General features: G+C 42.9%; 1 protein-coding gene across 8 annotated transcripts; it reads right to left on the bottom strand.

Annotated features, from left to right (window-relative positions):
* Positions 1 to 2,073: 2,073 nt before the first annotated feature.
* On the bottom strand, positions 2,074 to 11,638 carry tk2 (thymidine kinase 2). 8 transcript variants are annotated; one of them, XM_044213027.1, is made up of 11 exons: positions 9,858 to 9,995; positions 8,639 to 8,722; positions 7,983 to 8,095; positions 6,986 to 7,060; positions 6,510 to 6,563; positions 5,937 to 6,026; positions 5,704 to 5,777; positions 4,859 to 4,947; positions 3,532 to 3,611; positions 3,346 to 3,426; positions 2,074 to 3,054 (listed from the first exon to the last, which is right to left on the bottom strand). In XM_044213027.1, the coding sequence occupies exons 3-11, from the start codon at positions 8,034 to 8,036 to the stop codon at positions 2,968 to 2,970; spliced, it is 684 nt and encodes a 227-aa protein (XP_044068962.1). In that variant the 5' UTR covers positions 8,037 to 8,095; positions 8,639 to 8,722; positions 9,858 to 9,995; the 3' UTR covers positions 2,074 to 2,967. The 8 variants fall into 8 exon arrangements, with proteins under 8 accessions (XP_044068962.1, XP_044068957.1, XP_044068961.1 ...); XM_044213022.1 differs by lacking the exons at positions 8,639 to 8,722; positions 9,858 to 9,995 and adding an exon at positions 11,089 to 11,638 and having other exon boundaries at positions 7,983 to 8,017; XM_044213026.1 differs by lacking the exons at positions 8,639 to 8,722; positions 9,858 to 9,995 and adding an exon at positions 11,089 to 11,132.
* Between the last annotated feature and the right edge of the window lie 655 nt (positions 11,639 to 12,293).

Raw genomic sequence — 12,293 nt, 5'->3', positions numbered from 1 at the left:
GTTAGTGTGCAGGCCTTCCTCTTTTCACTGATGATCTCAGAGCCCTCATTTAAATCTTATTTTATGTTTGAGCATGGACGTTTGTTCGTGGCCTTTGGGAACAATATATGTAACAAAATAATGTAAGCTCAAAGGTCCACTTTGTAGTTTTCGGAGCTTTCAACTGCATCTCACAGCCCAGCCCTGTACCAGAGGGACTCTCTTACCTGGATGGACGGTAAGAACATCTAGCCAGAGTCTTCGAGTCTCGAGGAGTCCGCGCTTACCACAAGAACTTACTTTACAAGAAAACTCCACAGGGCACCTTAAAAGGCTCAGTAAATGAGATTCTGAACATTAATATAGCAGCAAACAACTAATTGCTATATAAAGACATAGTGGAGTGATGTCATCCTGAGCAGAGGATGTGTTGTTATGGCAGCCTCTGTGTGCTCATACAGCCGGTCCGGCCAAATGTTAGTGCATGTGAGTCCCTCGTGTGAAACTGTCTGTGAGGAGAGCAGTTTCTTTCCTCATCTAACGCAGTGAATTAAGGGTTTATTTCAACCAAACCAGAGGTGGTGATTGTTGGAACAGTGGAAAGACTAACAAAGACGGTTTTGGTGAGTTTTATTTTGTTTCTGTCCCGTTTGAATAAAGTGTGTTTAACGATGGTCTGTGAGGTAAAATTACCGTTTTTCCCAATGGAGTCTGGTGCGCCTGTAGCGGCCATTTGTTTTGGTCTGAGATGCTGGTGTTCTAGTTTGACATCTAGTGGCTTACAGCTCCTTTAATAATATTTTAATAGAAATATTGTGATTTTTTTCAGTAGCTTCCATGTTATGTAATTCAGTGGTTCAAAATCAACTAGGCACACCTAGTTTTATGATTAAAATACTTTTGTAAAATGGAGGAAGTGCTAACATAATAATAGATGTGGCCCATGTAATCACAAACCTTGGTTCTAATTTTGAGCCACAGGGTCACACAATAACTTTATAATTAAAATATGTATATAAAATAGAAGAAATCTAATATAAAGAGGTTAATAAATAACTTAAGTGTTAACTGACATCATTTTAAGATGTTCACAACCTTTTTCAGCTTCATTTCCACCTTTCAGTTTCTTGGCAGGCAGATAAATGAATAAACAGGTCTGGAGTGACGAAGCATCTCTCTTCTTTCTCTCGATTTATCTCAGAGAACACAGTCATTTGCTATGCACTTATACCTGCAGCACAGGATGCTTTTGATGATCTGTTTAATAATTAGTTGCGTTTTGAATGACACCTGTGGGAGAGGATTTACACAGCCCCTCTTCATCTCCAGCAACAACAAATCAGTTTGGGTCAAAAGATTACCACGTGCAAAACGACCAAGAACCGTGTGGGCGGGCCGTTGTCGGATTAACCAGTTAGAAGGCCCCAGGGCAAACACTTGCTGCTGGGCCATTATTATATGCCAGAGCCCAGCACTCCTATGCTGGAATAATACTACCTGCCCAGGGCTTTCTGTGAGTAAAGGGTTTATGGAACTTTGATTGAAACCCACTTTATTTAATAATATGAACCATGAGAGCACGCAAAACTAAAATAACTAAGGTCTTTAAATTCTGTTTTGACAAGGTCAGGTAATTATACAGATCTGCCTTAGTTGATATTGTGTCTTAGAGGCGCAAGTCTGAGACATGTGTAACAAATTAGCAATTAGCCAAATTACCAAAAACCCTGTGGCAACATGTTCCTTTTATATCAGGTCCTGAAAGTGGTTACGAGCAGTGTGGCCCAGTAGATTTACTTGGATGAGTATTTGTCAGGTTACGTTGCTCAGCGAGAAGTAATCATGTGCCACGATATCTTAACTGTTTCATGAGAAGCACTAAACTTCTCCGACTTACCAACTCCCTCAACTAACATCTGACCAATACAAAAGAGCAGAGAATGCTTAGAATCCAAATTAGGATTACAGAATTTACTCATTAATATGGTAAAACATGTCAAACAAAGAACAAAGGTTAAAAGGAATTACAGAGAAACATTTCAGCACTACACGCTCTTCATCAGGTCCCTTTACAGTATTCAGACACTTTTTTCTGTAGCAGGTGGGGGGGGGGTTGCTACTGACACTACGTGACCAGTTTTCACTTTACGAATCCAACACCTGGGGTCCCCTTGTGAGCCTCTGCAATGACTCACTGAGCTTTAAAATCCACACACATTACAGATATCTGGGTGAGTTCTGAGGATAACCTCCAGTGCATTACATGGTGAAAAGAAAGCACACTAATACATAACACCCGAACAAGAAGCTACGCACAATGTAGAATAATCAGCTAAACCTCACAGTGGCTGGTGGAAAGTCTTTGACATTTGGAAGTTTGAGGTTTTTCAATGAAACGCTGAGGGTCAGCAGAATCTCAAGTTAGTTCTGGTTCTGGAGCTTTTCCACCCTGTCGGTTGACATACTTTTAATCCATCGTAGAAAAGGTTTCAGTCGTAGTCATCTGGACACTGTTTCCAGAATCAAGACGTTTCCGAATCCAAATTTCTAGTTCCCGTCCCATTTTTTCACAATTGAGAATGACTTCTGGATGGGAGCCGAAACGTCTTGATTCTGAAAACAGCGTCCAGACGACTACGACTGAAACCTTTTCTACGATGGAGCGCTCCTGGACGAATGAGGGACTACACCGTCTAACTTTTAATATACCGTTTTGATAAGGAAATGCTGAAATTAAAAGCTACTAACCATGAGCATTAGCCCTTATGAACACATAGTGGCTGAACTGTAGCTGAGTACCAAGTTGTCCCATGTAGAGAGATGTCAAAATGACACAAATTGTAATCAGAATCTTGGAGCTCTAGTTGGTTGTGAAAACCTCTAAGTAAATGTAACAGATCAGTTGTGTAACAATAGTTTGTAAACTGGATTTCAGGATTTCTTGTCTCCATGCAGAAGTGTGTACAACTGGAACTGTATGTGTGGGTGTCAGAGGTAGCTAGCTGCTAGGATCTTGTCACGGTTTTCTTCGTACTGGTGCAGCATCTTCTGGAGGTCATGGTCAGCAGGAATCACCTGTACACACAAAAAGGTTTCTTTCTATTTAACTACTAGGAATAGATCTTAATCACAGGCCAGCAGTTACTGCAGGAGACAAAAAACTACACATTTCAAGGTCACTAAGACACCAGGAGGGATAAAGTCCCAGCTCGGCACTCCACTAGTCATCTGTGTGCTTACCTGGACATAGCACCTGGACATAGCACCTGGACATAGCACCTGGACATAGCACCTGGACATAGCACCTGGACATAGCACCTGGACAGACCAAAGCACAGACTTGCCTGGATGTGAAGGGTCACTCACCAGAACAGGAGCAGGAAGAGGGGAGGAGGTACGCTTGATGAGCCAGTCCTCATACAGCTGGTGGATGGACTCCAGATACTCCTGGAGGACACACACACACACACACACACACACAGGACTGAGGTCTCATTTCAGATGGCACATTGGTGACCAATTCACAAAATGTTAATCTTCACAGTTCCTCACCAATGGAATGACCTTCTCCTCCTCTCTGCATCTTTCTTTTAACCTGTCGTGGCAGGTCTGAGGAGACGTCTGCAGATAGACTGAGCCAGAGGAAACAGAGCGTACATCAGTTCAGTTCTTCGATGTCCCACTGGGGGAAATCCAGCTTGCGGCAGAGCACAGATAAACAATGACAGTACGCAAATAACAGTACACAATAAAATCTATAAAAAGATGTATTTTGAAAAGTACTGGATAAGATAAAGTGCACAGGTGCAAGGTTAAGTTTAGCATGCTTATTGAACTAGGGACAAAGGAACGTTTAAACGTACTGCAGTCTGCCGGGAAAGCCTGTACCTCTTCCTGAGGGGAGGGTTAGGCTTAGGGTTTTAGGGAGAGGCTGGGCTGGGCTCCCTAAAATCATCAACAAGCTGTCACAGCTTCTAATGCGATTAGAAACTAATTCAAACGAGACCGAGGGAGTTGATCATGCTTTCGTGGCTGAACGGTGGGGAAGCTGGTGTTCTGCTTCTGACGGGGATCTGATGACTTGTTCTGTGGATGACGACCTGCTGTATGCTTCGGAGTGCTAAAAGGCTGTTGCAACTTCTGCCATTGGAATATAATCAAGGACAACAGATTCAGTCTGAACACAGCCCCTGTTCATTCATCTTCTGCTTTCTAAAGAAAGGCTCGATTGCAAAGAGAAAAGGGTTTCGTACAAGATGCAGACACCCGGGTGTCAATGAAAGTAACCTTCACAAATCTAATGTACTGTATCTCATGTTACCTATTTGTCTTTAGACAGGATGCCTATAAACACTCATTTCTTTCTTTTGAAGAGAAGGCGGGCATGCGGCCGTCAATCTGCCATCGCAATCACAGTACAATGACTACGACTGTGCCTCTGTGACTCCTGCACAAACATTTTGGCACTATACGACATCACAGTCTGCCAGTGAAGGCAACATACCATACAGACTGAAGTGTGTTTTTAAAGCTGTGATCGCTGACTGAGGACAGTGTGTGTAATGTGATGTTTCACCTCACTGTCGTGGTTATGCAATGACAATGTGATTTACTGGTTAGGTAACATGAATATATTATTTGATGATGTCAGAAGGCATTGGTGTCACAAGAGAAACCTGATCTCAGAGCAGAGTATGAAACCACCACCACACTCTACCATACAGATGGATATTAGTGATCAGTTATCAGTCATCAGTTTTCATAGTATCATTTCATTGTATTCTCAATGTTTCTATGAGCGTCTGTCAGAAATAATGTATTTCTGTTATTATAATATTTATTAAATGTGGGCTTGTGTTTCTGCTTTGTGTATTCTCACCAATCAGATCGACTGGAATGGAAATGTTAGCTGTGATCCAATCAAACCACTCGCTGAGAACAGCGTAGTCCACCTCCGGCATTTTCCCACTGAAGAAAAAAACAGACTTCTTTTAAATCCAGCAACAGAACGTCAGCATTTAGCATGTCAGTATGCTGCGGGGCCAGGCAATATGACAACATAAACCAAGAGATGATCTAAATTTGCAAAACATCCCAGATTTTTCTATACTGTTTATGATTCCTATATTATTTCTGGGTGTATTAGGTCAAGTTTGGGCAATGCTGCAAATCAACCAGCAGTTGTTTTATGGTAATACTGAATTAACCATACTGTTGTATCAGTGGTATGAAGTACCTTCATTTGTCAAGTATTTAAAGGCCCAGTGTGCAGGATTTAGTGGCATCTTGCAGTGAAACTGCAGTTTGCAGCCATGTGAACCCCGCTCGCCTCCCCCTCCCCTTCCCAGCACGTAGGAGAAACTACGGTGGCAGCGAAACTCGCAAAACTTGCAAACGGCCCTGTCTAGAGCCGGTGTTTGGTTTGTCCGTTCTGGGCCACTGTAGAAACATGGCGGTGCAACACGGCGGCCTCCATGGAAGGGGACTATCTACATTGTGATATAAAATTTGTGATAGTGAATAGTGAAGCCATGACAGAAGATTTGATGCGTGTCTCCCACCCCCACTGTGTAAACGGTCTCATCCTTACAGAGAACAGGTATTAAATGTAGACTAAGAGCTTGAACTGTTATGCAACAGAATCCGTCAAACCAGCAGAGAGTTTAGCTGAAATTGTATTTATCTACTTTCTTGGTGTGATCCAGGCGCTGCAGATAACAGTACCTTCTGAAGAGATTCTCCACAAAGATGTACTTGGCACTGAAGATGGACCTCTCCATCATCCTGACAGGAGCTGACTGGAACCAACAAGAAACTTTAAGAACTGTATATACAGCTGATTTGCTGATGAGGTCATATGTTTGCATCACCAGTCCACACAGCACTGCAGGTTGACACAGCGTACATTAACTAGTATACAATAAAATGGGCGTGTTTCCAGCTAACAGAACGCTTACTATGGCTGACAGGTGTCTATCCAGCATGGTGAGCTGGACATAGGTCTGCAGTGTGATGCCCCAGCGCTCAGGATCCTGGTACATCAGAGCCTGCAGGGACAGAAACAGAAACAGATGACACAGCCAGCAGCGCAGACATACAGGGAATCAATTCAACTACTACCACTGGACAAACCACTGGACACACTTCCACGAGGTTTGATCTGGATAATCATGGCCCCCAGAGGATGGATCCTGATATTTTTTGGTGACCTTTCTGAAGTTAGTGCCACCATTAGTAGATACAGTACACAGAACATATCCAAATCAACTAGGCAGACTGATATTAAATGAAAGGGTTCCCCCAAATTCTGAAAACTCTTCTTTCTACTGGTATCTAACCATGCAAAAAACAATGCAGCCCCTCTAGTAGGTCTTCACAGGTTTAGTTTTCTTTTAAAACCTTAATTTTAAAAGTACTACTCTACTTAATGCTCTCAGAACCTATCCTGCAAACAAATTTAGTCCTGACCTGATTAAAAAAAGTCTGCTTTCAGGTCGGCGCAATGATAACAACACTGTCATGTACAGTACCAGAGGGTTGTGTCCACGGACATTCCTCCATTTAGAGACTGGTTCTGTAAGGACCTGAACCAAACGAGAGAGGAGAGAGGAATATTACGTTAATGAACACTTCCACTGTCCGGGGCTGCCAAATCATGACTCAACAGTAAAACTGCTGACACACCAGATTTTAAAATAAAATGTTCATCTGTATGTGAACTCAGTGCACACTCTCCATGTATCTTTGATTTCCCATGTTTTGACTACCCTAATTTCAAAGGAGGGAATGGGACTCAAAGGATTCAGGCAAAGGAGGGAAGCACTCAAGGTGTAAAAGCTAAAATAGTTCCTATTTTTTATTATAAAACCCTCATGTCAAATGGCAGCTATGTTACAACTCAGGCCAATTTGTGTAACAACTAGAGTGGCACTTCCTTTTGGGAGCACATGCACACAAATCTGCACTTTGCACAACTTTGCTGTATAAGGCCTTTGCTTTGGTGTACCTCTAGATTGCTAGTTTCGCTGAAATACTTCAGACATGTTGTCTTTCCACTGGCAATGTTCCCCTCAATACAGATCTGAAAACAGTGACAGAGAGACAGGTGTTAACAGGCCGGTCCACAGGAAGGATGAAGAAAAAGGACATTACTATGATATGAGGTATGAGAGCTTGTATTTTAGTATGTGAAGTATGATGATTAGTATTTAATCACTGTAAAATACAGTGGTGTGAAAAAGTGTTTGCCCCCTTCCTGATTTCTTGTTTTTTTGCATGTTTGTCACACTTAAATGTTTCAGATCATCAAACAAATTTAAATATTAGTCAAAGATAACACAAGTAAACACAAAATGCAGTTTTTAAATGAAGGTTGTTATTATTAAGGGAAAACAAAAGAAGAAGAACAAAATGAAGACTTTGGAGTGGCCTAGTCAAAGTCCTGACCTGAATCCTATTGAGATGCTGTGGCCTGACCTTAAAAAGGCAGTTCATGCCCGAAAACCCTCCAATGTGGCCGAATTACAACAATTCTGCAAAGATGAGTGGGCCAAAACTCCTCCACAGCGCTGTAAAAGACTCATTGCAAGTTATCGCAAACGCTTGATTGCAGTTGTTGCTGCTAAGGGTGGAGCAACCAGTTATTAGGTTTAGGGGGCAATCACTATTTCACACAGGGCCATGTAGGTTTGGATTTAGTTTTCCCTTAATAATAACAACCTTCATTTAAAAACTGCATTTTGTGTTTACCTGTGTTATCTTTGACTAATATTTAAATTTGTTTGATGATCTGAAACATTTAAGTGTGACAAACATGCAAAAAAATAAGAAATCAGGAAGGGGGCAAACACTTTTGCACACCGCTGTAGGTAATAATGGAAACAATCACACACTAGAAACTGCAGCCAACATCATGAGTGCAGATCTTCAGGTATGTAGTGTACTGTGAGGAATGAATGCAGGGAAAATTAAATCTCAGATTAGTTCATACGGTGGAGACTCACCACTTTCTTATCCTCTCCATTCCGCACCAGCTTCCCTTGGAAGGAAGACAACATAGTGAGACAGGACTTCACTTCCAACAACTCCCAGTGCTGGCCTCTCTCAGGTCAGTAGGCTATAGCAAGGTCAGGGGGACAGAAAGATGTTACAGATGTTCTGTACTCCAGGACAAGGGATTGGAAATTAAACAGTGACTATGATGTTAAAGTGCTTTATAGCTACAATCTCATGAACCATGTAGAAGCTGTTGCCCTTTCCCTTCACTCAATATGGGAGAACCCTGAACTAAAATGTGTCATTTCATGTCCAATTTGCTTAAGTACAGAGACAAAACAATCAAGCATAATACTTCCAGACTGCACTGTACATAGATGAGTTAGTCAAAGCAGAGGAGGAAAACGTATAGGGGTGATAGACAGGTCAGGGCACACTTCTTGGATAGCAGCAGACGTATGTCACTTACTGGGTTGGTTATTAACTAGCATTAGGGCTGATCTGAATAGGCCACACAAATCATTAACTGACAACACCCCATAGCAGAAACTAAAACCACTAAAGTCAGATTGTTTTACGTAAACAATAAGTAAAGTTTTAAAGAGGTGAGTAGAATAAAACATTAAGCCTGGATTGATTATTAAGGGCAGTAGTAAAACCTTACTCGTTTTAAGACAAGCAGGATGTTTGCCCGAGAACGTCGGACGCCAGGCAGGAAGAGAAAAGACTGGTTCCAGATGAGCCAGGCCTGCGCAGAATCAATCCAATCCAAATGATTCCATAGCCAAAGTGCATTCTTAGATTTACAGAAATTCAAAGACTCTTTTAAAGATGACACATCGTGAATAAAGACATTAAATAAAAGGTTTAGTGTTGCCAAATTTACATTTGTGAATGAAGAAAAATGCCATAACAATCATACTATTAATTGTTAAATCTTTTGATTTGTCCTCCAGTACAACGCCAAATTTAACATCATTGTAATCGAAAAAGAGATGCTCATCTGTTTCAATGTTCGCTAAACAAAGGTACAAACATTGTCCTCAATATTAAATTTTTAATGTAAAAATTCTTTGCATGGGTAAACATTATTTAAGGGTTTGAAACGTACCTCTTTAGCTTTGGGTGGGACAGGAAGTTTTAAATAGTTACATCTAAACTTTTTTATATTTTGACTGGTGAAACCCTCCATAATATTTCGTCTTCTTAAAGGCAAAGGAAAACATTCATTGGACAATAACTTCCTGTGTATTCTTTGAAGGCCGCTGGAAACTGTCCGAGCCTGCGCCTGCGCCTGCTGCTGCGCCTGCTGCTGCTGCTGCGCCTGCTGCTGCGCCTGCTGCTGCTGCTGCGCCTGCTGCTGCTGCTGCTGCTGCTGCTGCTGCTGCGCCTGCTGCTGCGGCTGCTGCTGCGGCTGCGCCTGCTGCTGCTGCTGCTGCTGCTGCTGCTGCTGCGCCTGCTGCTGCTGCTGCTGCTGCGCCTGCTGCTGCGGCTGCTGCTGCGGCTGCGCCTGCTGCGCCTGCTGCTGCGCCTGCGCCTGCTGCGCCTGCTGCTGCGCCTGCTGCTGCGCCTGCGCCTGCGGCTGCGCCTGCGCCTGCTGCTGCGGCTGCGCCTGCTGCTGCGGCTGCGCCTGCTGCTGCGGCTGCGCCGGAAGTCTCTACGGTTTCTAGCTTGCAGTATTGGCCGGCTAACGTCCCTGCCTTGGTGACAACCAACTGTATCAATTACTTCCTAGGCTGCTCTCACACACACGGAAATGACAGCTAACTTACAACTGCGGCCATAAAGAACCCTCTGAACGGTAATGAACAAAAGTGCGCTTCCGACTAACACCTCGTTGTATTGAACATTATATAATGTGACTCAAAGGCGGCACCACTGACCTGTGACAGCGAGCTGCGTGCCGCTGCGTGCCCGGCTCTGGGTCAGGCTGCCGTCCCCGGCGGCTAACTTTATCCCTCTGTTGCCGCTACAAACCCGAAATGATGGCGCAGTCACCGCACACTGAGCACGTACGAGTGACACACACCTGAACAACAACGTCACACAGCCACCTGCTACCGACATCTCGCGACACACTTATCCTTAGACCCTTTGTAACGTGCACGTCTCAAACAGGAAGAATCGCATCTTCTTCTTCTTCTTCTTCTTCTTCTTCTTAAAGTTTCATGCCGGTTGGCAACCAACGTTATGGTGCATTACCGCCACCAACTGGACTGGAGTGGAGTGTGGATCGGGACTCTACCTTCACTAATAATTAAATAAAAGAAAATTAACTGAGGTGAATCCAAAACAACAAAAAATCAAATAAAAAATAAAAATAAATAAATAACGTGTATAACTAATCACACCAAATCTATATTCTCTCTATATAATTTGTTCTCCTAAGATAATGAAACAACAATAGACAACACTTCTCTCCAGAACTTCTTTGTGAAAGATCTCGTAAATTAAACCTGGTCTTTATTTCTTTAAGGTTCGGCGTGGCTTCTCTTCTCTCCGCATCATATTTTGGACAGTAAATCATAACATGTTCTACAGTTTCTTCTTGATCACAGAATGTACATCTTCCTGAAACAAAGGTACAAACATTGTCCTCAATATTAAATTTTTATGTAAAAATTCTTTGCATGGGTAAACATTATTTAAGGGTTTGAAACGTACCTCTTTAGCTTTGGGTGGGACAGGAAGTTTTAAATAGTTACATCTAAACTTTTTATATTTTGACTGGTGAAACCTCCATAATATTTCGTCTTCTTAAAGGCAAAGGAAAACATTCATTGGACAATAACTTCCTGTGTATTCTTTGAAGGCCGCTGCTGCTGCTGCGCCTGCTGCGCCTGCTGCTGCTGCTGCGCCTGCTGCGCCTGCTGCGCCGGAAGTCTCTACGGTTTCTAGCTTGCAGTATTGGCCGGCTAACGTCCCTGCCTTGGTGACAACCAACTGTATCAATTACTTCCTGGGCTGCTCTCACACACACGGAAATGACAGCTAACTTACAACTGCGGCCATAAAGAACACTCTGAACGGTAATGAACAAAAGTGCGCTTCCGACTAACACCTCGTTGTATTGAACATTATATAATGTGCCTCAAAGGCGGCGGCACCACTGACCTGTGACAGCGAGCTGCGTGCCGCTGCGTGCCCGGCTCTGGGTCAGGCTGCCGTCCCCGGCGGCTAACTTTATCCCTCTGTTGCCGCTACAAACCCGAAATGATGGCGCAGTCACCGCACACTGAGCACGTACGAGTGACACACACCTGAACAACAACGTCACACAGCCACCTGCTACCGACATCTCGCGACACACTTATCCTTAGACCCTTTGTAACGTGCACGTCTCAAACAGGAAGAATCTCTTCTTCTTCTTCTTCTTCTTCTTCTTCTTCTTCTTCTTCTTCTTCTTCTTCTTCTTCGGAATTCTACGGCAGTTGGCATCATTTTAGTTGCATTACTGCCTCCTTCAGGCTTTAATCGTCCACTATTATTCTACTCTATTATCCTGTTACAGCTGAGGAATTCCGGTTGTCCATGCTCTCCCTTCCCCCGTGTCCCACACTCCAGCACATCTGGCCTCCACTGTAGGCTCTGCGCCGTATGGTTTCATTCAGCGACAGCCACTGTAGACTGTGTGCATTATTATTATTATTATTATTATTATTCTGTTTCTTCTTCTTCTTCTTCTTCTTCTTCTTCTTCTTCTTCTTCTTCTTCTTCTTCGTAAAGTTTCATGCCGGTTGGCAACCAACGTTATGGTGCATTACCGCCACCAACTGGACTGGAGTGTGGATCGGGACTCTACCTTCACTAATAATTAAATAAAAGAAAATTAACTGAGGTGAATCCAAAACAACAAAAAATCAAATAAAAAATAAAAATAAATAAATAACGTGTATAACTAATCACACCAAATCTATATTCTCTCTATATAATTTGTTCTCCTAAGATAATGAAACAACAATAGATAACACTTCTCTCCAGAACTTCTTTGTGAAAGATCTCGTAAATTAAACCTGGTCTTTATTTCTTTAAGGTTCGGCGTGGCTTCTCTTCTCTCCGCATCATATTTTGGACAGTAAATCATAACATGTTCTACAGTTTCTTCTTGATCACAGAATGTACATCTTCCTGTTTTACATAATCTTCTTTTCCTTTCAGCTGTTCCCTTTCAGGGGTCGCCACAGCGAATCATGAGCCTCCATCTAACCCTGTCCTCTGCGTCCTCTTCACTCACACCAGTTAGCTTCATGTCCTCTCTCACTACATCCATAAATCTCCTCTCTGGTCTTCCTCTAGACCTCCTGCCTGGCAGCTCCAGC

The sequence above is a fragment of the Siniperca chuatsi genome, linkage group LG11, assembly GCF_020085105.1.
Source record: "Siniperca chuatsi isolate FFG_IHB_CAS linkage group LG11, ASM2008510v1, whole genome shotgun sequence".
NCBI classification, from domain to species: domain Eukaryota; kingdom Metazoa; phylum Chordata; class Actinopteri; order Centrarchiformes; family Sinipercidae; genus Siniperca; species Siniperca chuatsi.
The sequence above is the reverse complement of the archived record's forward strand: the minus strand, read 5'-3'. Positions and strand labels throughout refer to the sequence as shown.